The 13,723-nt window shown below is 39.3% G+C and overlaps 2 protein-coding genes across 11 annotated transcripts in view; both read left to right on the top strand.

The window, feature by feature from the left end:
- The window catches only part of ANKRD44 (ankyrin repeat domain 44), a 130,104-nt gene extending 122,401 nt beyond the window's left edge, over positions 1-7,703 (top strand). For 5 of the 10 annotated variants that reach the window (XM_057378018.1, XM_057378021.1, XM_057378020.1 and 2 more), the window contains exons 26-28: positions 161-243; positions 1,260-1,351; positions 3,574-5,080. In XM_057378018.1, coding sequence (XP_057234001.1) covers positions 161-243; positions 1,260-1,351; positions 3,574-3,839 — 441 coding nt within the window. In that variant the 3' untranslated portion in view covers positions 3,840-5,080. The other 5 variants (XM_057378024.1, XM_057378023.1, XM_057378026.1 and 2 more) reach the window with 3 other exon arrangements.
- Positions 7,704-8,467: 764 nt separating this feature from the next.
- PGAP1 (post-GPI attachment to proteins inositol deacylase 1) overlaps positions 8,468-13,723 on the top strand; it is a 31,654-nt gene continuing 26,398 nt past the window's right edge. Inside the window, exons 1-2 of the mRNA XM_057378004.1 lie at positions 8,468-8,680; positions 12,682-12,835. Coding sequence (XP_057233987.1) covers positions 8,528-8,680; positions 12,682-12,835 — 307 coding nt within the window. The 5' untranslated portion in view covers positions 8,468-8,527. The remainder of the gene's footprint in view (positions 8,681-12,681; positions 12,836-13,723) is intronic.

The raw sequence follows: 13,723 nt of genomic DNA, 5'->3' as shown, positions 1-13,723 counted from the left end.
GAGGCTCTCATAGTTCACCTTCTACATAGTCTTACTGAGCAGCGTGTTTTGTATTTCAAGTTGAGTTATTAAATTTCACTTTTATTATGTAACATTTCTTCTGCCTCAATTTCAAACTCCTCAGCAAATTAATTTTACTGCGTTTTTTCCCCAACTACAGGGTCATGAAAAATGTGCCTTGTTAATACTTGACAAGATACAAGAACAGAGCCTTATTAATGCAAAAAATATTGCATTGCAGACGTAAGTAGAGCCTGATCCTCTCAAGTTCAGTTGATTTACCAGAAGATTCCAGTTTAGCATTTCAAATTCATGTCTCAGATTATTTCATAGAACAGTTAATTTCTGATCTTTTTTGAATGCTTTCCCTTGAATAAGACCCAAACTGTACTGCATTCTTACTTTTAATTTTGATTCTGTTAATGCAGTTTCTATGCATGCTCTGGTGGAAAAATTATATGAGGTCATTTAATTGAAGACTATATCAAAATGTCTATTAATCAAGTGAATGTATAATTATGCATCTGGTATTTTGAGCTCCACCTTAAATTTAAATAATTTATGTGACTTATTTAGACTTAAGGTGGCATTTAGTTCTCAGGTGTTTTTTTTTTCTCCTGTCCATAGCAGACATTATCAGCTGAAACTGTGTGTTGGCATAAGGGAATCCCACCATAGGAGATTCAACCAGGAGTTCGGGTGGCAGATCACCTAGCGCTTGCAGAAAATTTAATTCCATCTTAGTCCTTTTTTCCCCTCTTCCAGTGTGAAAATGTTTTTCCTGTCCTGCTAGCTGTCCCCAGACAGGAGCATCGGGTGTTGGGCCAGGAAAGGAGCAAACCTTCTCTGCAGTAATAGAGATTAGCAATTGAATATTCAAGGATAAAAAGAGAAAACAGTGATATTGAACAGTCCAGATACTGTAGCAGCCAGAATTAAGGACAGAACACAGGCATTTCTTCTTGGATTCATTTCCCTTTTAAATGTCAATTGTGCGCTGCAAACAGTCCAAAAATGAGAACTTTTAAAAGTCTGTCTTTAGGCTGGAAAGTGCTAAGCAATCTTTGTGTGCTTACACATATATTTTATAGATGATTATTTCAAAGGCTGCAATAAAATTTAGTGTCTACAATATAATCTAATGATTCAAGGAAAGAAAACATTCTCTTTCACGTGCTGGGTATGTTCTAAGCATTGCCTAACTTTGTTTAGTAAATCTGTTGTAAATGAAGTTGAATTTAGTTGTTATGTTTTTGTAGACCTCTTCATATTGCTGCACGAAATGGCCTAAAGATGGTGGTTGAAGAGTTGCTGGCCAAAGGGGCCTGTGTCCTGGCAGTAGATGAAAATGGTAAGTAAATGATACACTTTGACAGTCTTCAGTAGGATCCAACAGGTAATTTTACAACAGAACCAAGCAATAGACTTAAAAGGTGATGATAGACTTCATTGATGCTTTTATCCTTCCAAGAACAGACAATGAGTTGTGTGAGTACCTATTTAAAAAATACAAAAKATACCATTTATTTTTCTTTAGTATAAGGATCTATTCTAAACATCACAGTGGTCCCTTTTACTGTTCATTTTGCATGTACTGTCAACAGCTAGTCTTTTTTAATGCTTGAGTGCAGTGGTAACTTGAATTTCCTAAATATGCAAGTGGCACCGGATAATTCTGACACCTTGCAGAAGAATTAAGGATTTTGCATTCACTCAGCACATGTTTTAATGGGTAGGAAGAAAACCATCAGCATATGTTTGAGTGTGTCCCGGCTCATTCTGAGATCAAACCTTGTGCTTGCCAATTATCTGACCTAATGCAAGATGCAATTAAATTACTGTTGCCTCGTAAAATACAGGATTAATTACTAAATTAAATAATGTTATTTCAGACTTCAATGAAGTCCCTTTCTAAAAATTATAAAGATCTGTAAAGAGATGTGGTTCTACAAGTATAGTTTTAAAAAGTATCTTCTTGAAAAAAGTTAGTCTTTTTTACAACACTAACTTCATGGCAATTAGGTAATGATTTGGCACCTCCATCTTTCCATATTTGTAAAGTAATAATACTCACCCCACCCATCATTGCAAGATATTTGAGATCTATGGATTAAAAGAACTGAGTGGTGAATATTTACTATAAACCAAATGTTACCTAGTTATACTTGTAAAATGAGTTCCATGGAAATCATCTGACCCTAACCTCTTTTTAGAGATAGGGGACAGAAAAATGAACCAGACTAGCTTCTAACCACAGTTTTTATCCTTAAAATAGTACATACACGTCCAGCTAATTTGTATGTAACAAATGAAAATTAAGCTTAAATKTTATACACATTTAGTTTTTCTAGGAACAACTTCATGCACAGTTTAAAAGAGAGCTGAAGTATGACCTTGGTGTATGTACAGCTCTAAAGAATATTAACACTTGGAATGCAGTGGAAGAAGAAATGCACTGACTGCAGTCAGTGCCTAAATGTGGGCAATATGCAACAAAACCGTCCTCACTTCTGCCCACCAAATTCATCTGTGCTGTAGATCTTTGCATACTCAAGGCAGTAGGTACGAGTAGTGGCCACTGCTGTGCATTACTTTTGCTGCAGGGCTTAAGATGTGACCATCTGCAAAWAAATTTTTCAGTTCTTAGCATAATGGAGGAGTTCTAGCAAARTGCTGGAGTTGTGCACTGCAGTCTGTAAAATGTACAGACAGCAAGTAAAATGAGCACATTAGCTTCCACAGCTCATGTACGTGAGGAGCTGCTTTAGGGGCAGTGCTTGGACAGGAGCCAAGTTAAACTGCAGTGAAAAAAAGCTTCTAATAGCTCCCTGGTCCTTTGTTTTACTGACAYTTGAGTAATAATAATATTATTGGAACTAATATTATTGGAATAATATTATTCCTAATATTGGAATAATAATAATAGTATTATAATAATAATAGTAGTTGAAGTGTATGCCATGCTTGCTGAATACAGCCATTATTCTAACATGATGTAAATTTGGGTAATTAAACATCCATGTAGTCATACCTGCTATCTATGTACCCCCTGGACTGGTCTAATTCTTCTACATTTTTATTCCTAAATAAACTGCTTTCCAAGTTGAGTAATTACTCAACCGATCAATCTTTAAAATTATTTTCTTGTTAAATTAAAAATTTTTAAAACTAATCTCTTTTMTGTTTAATGCAAGTCGTTGTTCTCAGAATGAGACTTGTTCATTGCACAGAAACTGAGGCCAGTTTCTGTCCCTGTCCCCGTGGCTGTACTCCCTGTGTTGTGTATTCACCACACTGTCTGTGCTGTAGAGCTGTGTTGAGCCAGTGCTTTTATTGCACTCGTGGAGTCTGTTTGCTGCCTGGTTTGACACAAGCAGTGCYCGTTGTGGTGCCGGTGATTGCAGTGCCCCGAGTGTGTGTTCCCAGCACGTCCCATGTGAGTGAGTAACACGCCTGGCATGCTGTAACCCCCATCCATCTCCCCACGGTGTCCCTAGAGATGGATCTGAGGAATGCTGGGTGCCACTGGGTGCCCTCAGTACTAACCATTGCCTTGTCTGCATTTGTGCCCAGGTCATACGCCAGCCCTGGCTTGTGCTCCTAACAAAGACGTGGCTGACTGCCTGGCACTCATTTTGGCTACCATGATGCCTTTTTCTCCCTCCAGTTCAGTGACGGCTTTCAACTTCGCTTGTTTTAAAAAAGACAATTTGGGCAGGACACACCTCTGCGATGGCTCCACTATGGGTAGCATTAACTCTTAYAATAAGCCCTTGAGTAATAACATAGGAACAGAGGATGGGTACAATGAAAATGATTCGGATTCTGAAACATTTTGACTCATTGGTATTCGAAAACWTTTTTCATTATTATTTAATTTCAGCTTTAATTTTTGTCTTTTTAGACAGCTTAAGATCCACAGCTATATTCCTAACTATTATTCTTGACAAGTAGGTTATTGAAAGATTTGTAGTATTGATGAGAATCAAGCCTTTAAATAACAAAATTAGAGGGATTTACTGGAACATATTCTTATTAGAGTTTTGCAGCTCTTCAATTTCCTGATGTTTTCTTTAGGCCCAAAGTGCCCCTGTGGAAAGTCTCTACCTCTTATTTTAAGTAGAAAAAGAGAAAATGCCTTTTTTCTTTTTGACAGCACAAATAAACAGGGAACTGTTTTTAAAGAGTTTTTTCATGTTTTAGCTGCACCTTTAGTACACAACCCTATTTCCAGCATAGCCTTCACAGATTCGAGCATCACCCCTTTCCTACGTTTGTTTGTTTCCTGCTTCCAGGGATTCTGTCAATTAGATAATCTTTTTACACAAACCAAAGGTAAAGTTGTAATCTTAAAACTGCCTGTATTACCTTTCTRCAGGAAATGAAACCTTTTACATTCTGCCTGTATTAAGCACTTAAACGTACAGAAGGCACTTTTTACAGTTCCTAGTTGCAGTACACAATTAGAAAAATGTAGTTGTTAACTCTTAAGGCCWAATTCCACTCATCTCACCATATTTTCCTCTGGACATCACGTGTGTAAAATGGAAATCACTTGGCCCTTATTTTTTTTYAATTCAGCACAAATGTGTATGGTTTATTTGCACTACAGAATTAGGGTCATTAGATGTTTCTGTCACCTGAGCCATTAATCATGAATCCAGTATCAGAAAAAAAAAGGGGGAGAGGGGGAGAAATCAGGCATAGACAAAGGTGTATGTAAAAGTTTATAATGATTTGCCAACTTGAATGGCAYTTTTTTCCTTTTCTATGGTTAAATAACTTATTTTTACTGTAAACRGTATTGAATTTTAAAATACTTTTGTCAGTGTTTGGATTAACAGAGCAAAGGTAAAGCAATGAAAGCAAAAGACCAAAAGTTGAAATACCAAACACCAGAAATATAGCAAGTGTACAATTCAGGGGACAAGAGATAGAYGCTAAAAAGCCTTTTGTCACCAGCTTGTAAAGCAGTGTCAACTTTGTGAATATGTTTACTCCTTCTGCCAAAGTTTCTAGGTCAAATGGACCACGACCCTCCTCTGCAACAGATGTACAAAAGGAAGAATGAGACTTTGTAAACAAAAACAAAACAAAAAACACAAACAAAAAGCTATCACGAACTAACCAGCTGTACAAGAGGACCAAAATGCTTCAGTAATTAAATTGAAGATTTTGCTACTTTTATTTTTTTCTTCAAATGTGAGTTACATAATGAAGTAGTTTTTTCTAAATGATAAAATATAAACTTTTGAGGTAATGAGTAGTCTTGGGTGAATTTTACATTTTCAGGTTTCAAATTGACATTTTTAACTGATGATGTGTTGACCACAGGTGGGTTGTTTTTCCACACTTAAGAATATGTTCATATACTTTTAATGTAAATGTGTTTCTATTTATTTGAAATGAAACAAATGCCCAGGAAAAATACCTATGGCTTGTTCTCCTAGTTAGCATTCATGCATACTGTTTGGCATGACGTGAAATGAAATGTGAATCTGGCAAGACTTAAGAGTCTGAGGAGCAAAAGGAATAGCACCAAATAACATTTTAATTGATTTTTCTCAGCGTTTTTGCTTTTTAAAGTTGTAGAGTAGTGATAACCACCTTACTTAAAACACTGAAAATAAGAGAAGAGATCAGTTGTTAAAGTTTTCAGTGATGCCTTTCCAAAGTGAATAGTAATTTTGGGGGGTTTTTTAATGTGGAATGATGGCATTGAAAACAAACATATGGAAAATAGCTGCCACCTGTCTAACAGCAGAATCAGCATTTTAATCTTATTTTAAGCAGAAATGTAGGCAGGCTCCTTGGCAGGATTAGTTATAAGTCTCACCCTAAAATATAGAAAATTTCACTATCTGAAATTAAGAAAAGTTGCTTCATTAAGAGAAAACCAGTCCTCTTTATAAAGAGCTGTTATATTATTTAAAGCAGCCATTAGAAAAGTTTCAGTATTTTTACCTGCTACCATACAGTTACCAAATTTTTTTTTATTTGTGATACCTCATAACACTGGTAATTGTGTAGTGCAACAGCTGCTGCCTCTCAGTGCATCCCAGAAGCAGAGGTGATTTATTTTTGAGTCATGCTGGTCCTTCCAGGAACCAAATCTATCTTTTATCCAGGAAACCCTTCTGTGAACTAACAGTGCTATCAGGATGCAGTATTTCAGAAAGCATAGGAGCATATGCTCAAGGGCACTGCACAGGTYATGTTTTGAGTGTGCTGTATTTAGGAGGAAAAATGCCATGAGACACTTGCAAGTGCTCACTGTTGGCCTGTCCCACATCTCTCGTGAGTTACCAGAATCCCTTTTTTTTTCCATATGCTACTACATTAATCTGTAATTTATCACATGTAGAAATAAATGTGTAGTTTAGGGCAGGTATTTAAGCATGGGAGTAATTTTACTCTTGTAAATAATCTCCTTGCCTTTCTGTGGACTTCTTACAAGAGTAATCATACATAATTGTTGCACTTAACCCTGGATCCTGCAACTTAGAGTGCATGGACAATTTCTTTGTCTGCACCAAGCAGAAGGTACCTGGGGAGGGACAGCTCCCTGCCCCGGTGTACTGGCAGGATCATTTCGTCCTGTATTTTAACCACAGCTGCAGGTGGAGTCCAGAGTAGGATGGGCTCCCAGGTCTCTCTCATAAATACYGAGTTACAACCTCCGGACTGCCTGAAATTGCTGTGAAATAGCTCAGGGGAATTTCTGTTCATCGCTACTTAAAAGGGCACCATAATGTGTTTGGTACTTTTATGCAGTAAACAACTGCCAGGTTATTGAATTAGAACAAACACATGAAATKAATTGTTTATCCATTGTACTGTTGAGAAACTTGGTTACGTATTTGAGGATGATTTTAAAAAAAAATTTGTGATTTTTATTCTTAGTCATGTAAGAAATATTAGAGTGCCTTTTTATATTTGTGTATAATGGAAATGTTTTGTGAAACTTGTCTTTTTTTTTTTCATTTGAGTGTTATAAAAGCAATATATTACCAGTACATTTTCATTTCAGACCTTCTTTGAATGTATAAAGTGTTTCTTCTTTTCATATGTTCTACCTGCATTGAAATGAAAATTAATATGCTAAATTTCTATAGGAATAATGTATAATTTTTGCAGTGCTGAAAATGCTTTCTTATTACACAAAAAGTAAACCTTAGGTCAGTGTTATAGGAAAGGGCGTTTTAAACTAGTGACAATCTTGAGTGTGTGTATAAAATGTAATTTTATGCATTTCTTATGCAGTGATCTACACATTAAAGCCAATATCTTAGGTTTTGTAGGTTTTGTCTTATATTTTATGCTTTAGCATGTGCAATATATCTTTACAAACCATGGTGATACGCATCTGGTGCCAGTGTTATATTTTGCATAACATTTGTAATAAATGATATAAAACATTGTTTGATGGTTTCGGTGAGGTTGTGTCAGTATTGTTTGCTTTTGTAAATTGAAGTTTGAGGATGTGGGTAAATGTCACATATGAAATGAGGAAAAAATTCARTGAATGACTTGGAATTCAATCTGAATCTTCTCAAGCACAGTTTAGTAACTTTTTCAACTACTGAATGCTGTATTAATGTAATAAAGAAGCCTAACTGTAAACTGCTATTGAAATGCATTCAGATGGTTATTTTTACAAATAAAAATGGTACAAATACTGTTGGAAAACTGAGTAAGTTTTGTTTCTTTTGGGGGAGCCGGGGAAACTTAAGTATGTAGCAGTGAAAAAGACAATGTAACTGCATGTATATAKCTATTTCGTACTTCCCTCATATGTAAATTCCCCTTGCCTTAGAAAGCTGATTTTTGTATCGCTTTCTCTGTAGATTCGGGGKAGGTGGAGGAACCAAATACAGCACCACAGTAACTTTTTTTATTCAGTTATTAAATATTTTACTGTKTTCCCTGGTGAGCACCACCCGCACTGCTGGGTGTGCCCTGCAGCGGGCTGGGGCAGCAGTCCCACAGGGGGCTAAAATGCAGCAGAGCGCTTAAAGATACYAAAAGGCAGATACTACGGTGTTTACCTGAATTAAAGCAAATAAACAAAACCCACAAAAAGGAAAAAAAAATATCCAAACCACATCCAGCGCTTTTCTGATGGTGAGTGCCCGCAGCTTTCTGGACGTACATCACTGACATGGCAGGGTCCGTAGGAGCGAGGTGTGCGGGTTTGTTTCCGCCGAGGTGGACCCCGCTGCTCCCGGGGGTCACTGTGCTCGCCCCCGGGCCCTGAGGGGGTTGAGCGGCCGCGCTCCCTCACAGCGCCCTCCCCATGATGGCGGACACGCCTCTCCCGCCAGCCGCGACATGGCGGCCGGGCCCCTCGGCCCAGCGCCCGCCCGACCTCCCCAACATGGCGGCCGSCCCCCGGCGCCGGCGGCGGCCAGGTTGAGGCGCCCGCCCGGCCGCTCCGCCTCCCCGGCGGCGCCGCTCCCGCCCCGCCCCGCCGTGCCCGTGTGCGCGGGGAGCCCGCGGGTAGCAGCGCTCCGCTCCGCGGGGCGCCATGGGGCGGGCGGGCCAGCGGCTGCCCGCGCTGGCAGCGCTCTTCTACGGGGCGCTGGCGGCGCTGGTGCTGCTGGGCGTGCGGGACGTGCTGTTCCTCTACGAGGAGAACCGGTGCAGCATGACCTACATGTACGAGTACCCCGAGTACCTGGTTAGTGCGGCGGCGTGTAACAGGTGGGACCTGCCGCTCCCGGGGCGTTGCCGCCCGCCCCGGAGCCGGGAGCCGGGAGCCGGGAGCCTGAGGCGCACTCCCCGGGCAGGGAGAACAGCCCCTCCTTCGCTCGGGGCGGCGAGCGGCAAATGGGAAATGGGGCACGGGCAGCTGGGGCGTGTGCGGGGCCGGGGGCTGGCAGGACGCGCTTCTGTGCCCGCGTTGTGTTGCACTGCCCCTCGGGGACGGAGCGGGGRGAATGATGCCCACCTGTAACCCAGCGCCCCTGCGAACCCTGCCCGCCTTCCGACCCGCCAATGTCCGCAGGTACCTGTAGCTCTGGTAAAACCCAGAGGTTCGTGCAGGCGTTGGCGAAGGAAGGGGCTGGGCCAGCTCCTTGGACAGCACTCACAGCACTGCCACTGCCCAGGAGGCCGAGCCGTGCACTTCATGGCCCTTTTCGTGACTTCATAGTGTGAAGGAGCCAGTGTGTCAAAAAGGCGTCTAGCTGAGTTTTGACTATTGGTGTATTTCTCGAGGTGGTGAACAGTGGTGCAAAGTCYTCTCGGTGAGCACTTCGGAGGTGGCAAGTCCCACAATGTACGTGGGAGAGCTTGTAACTCCGTCCGAGATCCCTCTTGTTCTGCTCAGGGAGCCTTGTCGAAATCTCTTTGAAAATCTGGGATCAGTKTGAGAGAGGGAACTGCTGCTGGAACTGTTGTTTTCCGCACACGATATTCTATCTTCACAGCGGGAGGATGTAAATGCGTACTTTTAAGTTCACTGCTAATGCTGCACCATGCAGTTGTTAGAAAACAGCTTCTCTTTTTGATAGTAGTTCTTACTACTAATGTTTTCTCTCTTATTAAAAGCATAATTGGTTGACTTCTGAACATTCATTTTTTATTATCTAAAATATAATCTATGTTGGAAAAATATTAATTATTGTAAATAATACTGTGTTCAGAAGTGTGTTGCAAGCTAGCTTGCATAGTAAAAAAGATCTAAAAACAAAACTTAAGTGTCTAAATTCATAATGAAAGAGAAAGTTAATTGCTGGATCTATTAACCTTCATCTGCTAACCTTGATATACTTGTCTTAGCCTGCAAAAGAGAAACTTGGTATGACTACAGGGATTGTCTTGTCAGTGCTCTAGGACAAATTAGTTTAAGCAGTTATAAATACTTAAATACTACGCGGCAAGTTTTCAGATCTCCTGGCAGCCAGAACCTACTTCAGCTTCAATCTGAAGCCAACCAACAGAAAGTTACTGGCAAAATCTGTGTGATGTTATTGGCGGCTGCCTGAAACTCTTGTCTGCYACCACATCTTTTGTATTTATTCATTATGTCAGGACTTAAACTCGGAGCATCCTTAGGCGGGCGTTGTGTGGTAAGGGATGCAAAGCTTCCATGCAGGAGATGCAAGTCACAGCTGGCTCTATTGCCTCATGGAATTCCTGCTTCCTGAGTAATTTTACTGTGCAGAAARCAGTACTTTGGTCTGGGGGGCAAATTGTGAATTCGTTCGGGTTTGCTAAGGCATTGTACTTTACAAGTACCTCTCTTTATTGCTGGAGGTGTCTATTGTGTGTGTAGAGCTGCCTTCAGTAAGAAATCCCAGGGTAGGAATTTCATGTGGGAAGTACCTGTCCTTGCTTCTGGATTGGTATCACGTTACAAAACAAATAACTGCTTGAGCAATTAAACAAGAAGTTTAATTTCTTTTGTGTCTATCACAGTGGGTTAGCTCACAGTCAGCCTAATAATCGATCACTTTTTTTTTTGCATGAGTTTTAAAATTGCAGTGTTTGAATTTAACTTGCCYTTGTCCTTTTCAGCTGTACTTGGCAAGAGGTTCAGAAGTTAGTAATGAGGATTTATTCACATCAACCTAATTTCTTTGAGAACGCGGTGAAAAATGAAGCCTACATTGACATTGTAAAAAGTTGCTGTAGCTTGCTACAACTGGTTACATAAGCAATGTCTTGGTAATTCAGGATTTAAACCCACTGTCATTGAACATGAATGTCTTTTTTCCTTGGGAGTTATGCATTGCCATTTTGCTTTAATATTTGAACACTGTGATTTCCAGAACAAAAAAAAAAAAAACCAAAAAGCAACAAAACCCAGCCCAAACCCCAGTATTTTGACACTACAATTCTCATGGGTTCTGTGGAGTTTTGCATTCAACATTGACCCAAAGAAGAGCAGCTTGTTAATTTTATGTTCAGTAAAGGTTTTTGAAAAGACAATTGACCAGGAGGTTACTGTGGATGAACAATTGATTTGATCTGTCAGGAAGTCATATAAGCWCATCTTGATGGCACTCTTAGTTTAGTAATGGGAACTCCTGAAGTCTTTTCCACATAATTTTGAAAGCCTTTGCCAAAGGAGTGGCCRAAAGGAATGAGAATGGGAGAAAGGAGTGAGGTCAGTGAAGCTGGAAAGGCAAGATGATGGAGAAAGGGAAAAGACCAAAGGATGATCTGAAGTTGTAAGTGCTGAATGAAGCTTCAATTTTCAAGCTTGTTCTCAGTGAAAGAATTTAACTCATACTCCCTACTGTGTTTATGAATCAAGATATTTAAAATACTATAACAAATATACACACATAAATATCATAGAAAAAAATATATATCAAGCATCATAAATAGTAGTTTTATTAAAAATAGTTTGCAAATAGCCAGTATACMAAAAAATTTGAAGGCCAAGGGGGAAAGAAAATAGTCATTAGCTGAGGAAAGATAGAGAAGAACACGGGAAGGTTTGGAATTAAAGCTAAATCATGTTTGTGGTAGATGCAGCTGAGAGAAAACAATGAAATACTTGAAATAAAGGTGCTTCTATTTCAAGGAAGTAATTAAGAGAGATTTTCTTGGAGTTTGCTGATGCAAAACTGAGTTTAGTTTTGACCTTATTCTATACAAGTGTTCCCTTAAATTTTAAATTATGCCTTAATGTGTAAGGTAAGCAATTTTTTTTGTATTCTCTCAATTGTTGTAAAATAGTTAATCAGACATTGGAACGAGTGCATTTGCACTCATCAAAATTTTAAAAATCTGTATYTTAGAAACTCAGAGTTACAAACTGACCAACCTCCATGCAGGAGTTAAACCAARTAAGTAGTAAACAAGAATACATTTAATTAAGACAGTGTCATATGACTCGAAGAGATTGGCTTACTGGTGTAAGATTAATCCTCACCTGCTGCTCAGGTTCAAAGTGATCTTCTTTTCTCTCTGGGAATCGTAATCCCGTGAATCAGTTGTGGTAGGTTAGGGGGTTACTTGTTTTCTTCTTTAGCACAAGAAATATGGCCTTCTTTAGGTTCAAGTGACACATGCATTAGACCTCAAGGTGTTACAGAACCAGGTGGTTTGTCAGACCACAAAACCAGCTCTAAAGATGAAACAGAAAAAGCCTCCAAGTACCCTGGGTTTGTTTTTTTTCTGATGAAACGGTGGTTACTGCTGCTGTTTAAATTCCAACTGCAGGTGGCATCTCTGTAAAAATCATCTAAGGGAGTTCACACAACATCTGTAATTCACCCTGAGGCAACAAGTGCCATCTGACAGTCCCCCACATCTGGCTGCTGTCGAGGTTTAGCTCTCGTATCCCGTGCAGTAGCACATCCTTGTTCTGAGATCCATGGCATGCCTTTTTTTCCACCACACCCACCGYGCAGCTTTGATAGATACATAATTGCATTCATTTGCAGTTTGTTTCAAAGCTGGTTAAAGGTAATCACTGTTTAGAGTAAGTAACTGCAGCCATTCACTCAGCACAGTAATACCTACTTAAACAGCATGTTTGATATTCTATTTTTAATTAGTTTTTTCTTTTTTAAAGTGAAACCCAGTTTTTCATTCTGTATTCTTTAGACTGTAATTTAAAACCATACATAAGCCAGATCATTTAAAAGGCTGGATAGCCACTCTATTTTCCTGTTTGTAACACTGTAAACAAGGTGTTTGTTTTCTCTTTAACTTTTGCAATAGAAAATAAAATTACCCAAGAAAACAGCCAGACGATACCCAGCATATGARCTCTATCTCTATGGGGAAGGGAACTATGCTGAAGAAAACAAAAATCTCCTATTGACAGGAATCCCAGTTCTCTTTCTTCCTGGGAATGCTGGCAGTTATAAACAAGGTAAGTATTTAGTGAAGKTACAGCTTTGTTATGGAAAAGCTCTCAGTATGCATTAGGTAGTTTTCTGTTGGAAATAATACTGGACAGAGTGATAAAGGTTGATCGTATTAATCTGTTTTTAATCTCAGATAGTCAAAATACATGATTTTTGTTTGAAATCAGTTGAGTTGTTAAGCTATGCTATTTCTCTGGATCAAGACTCTTGAAAGTCAGAAACAGTATATTTTATGCTGCACTCTGGCAGCKCTGCACCCTTTTGCTGTACTTTTGATTGCAAACATCTAGTTGGTTTTGATATGAACAATGTTTAGTGCAGTTAAAGCCAAATAAAACACGACCTGAATTTGATTAGAAGGAACAGAACCATCTGTCATCTGTGATGTAAAGGAATTACATGCTACAGAAATAAGCATCATCTAAGCTTGCCCTCTAGTTTCATTATTCCCTGCATTTTTATGCAGTGATTTTGCTTCTCCTAGCATCATCTTGCCACTTTACAAATAGCCACTTTCATTTTCCCTTTTACATTTCTAGGATCCAAATGAAAAGACGTGATAGTTTTAAAGCATTTTTGTTTTTCATTCTGAATACTGCAGCAAATGGCACATGAAGTTTTATGTTTCAGTGTTTACTCTGGTGGCTGCTATTTCTTCCAGTTTGGGTTTGTCAGACTGTTATTTTTGTTCTCCAAAATGTGCTCTGAAACAACAAATAACATTCTCATGATTTTAGCAAAGTAGATGTGTATATGTGGGGGAAACCACCACAGTCTGAATCCCAATGTCTTACTGTGATAATTCTTCCATATATTAGCACTAAACCTGATGATTAAATTATCTGATTTCCAAGTGCCTTCACAGTGTTGGGGTTTTTTTGTTGGTTTTTTTT

Source organism: Malurus melanocephalus, unplaced genomic scaffold (assembly GCF_030028575.1).
Source record: "Malurus melanocephalus ecotype Western Australia unplaced genomic scaffold, MMel_1.1 scaffold_339, whole genome shotgun sequence".
Classification (NCBI taxonomy): domain Eukaryota; kingdom Metazoa; phylum Chordata; class Aves; order Passeriformes; family Maluridae; genus Malurus; species Malurus melanocephalus.
Note: the sequence above shows the minus strand (reverse complement) of the source record. Positions and strands in the feature narration are given on the sequence as shown.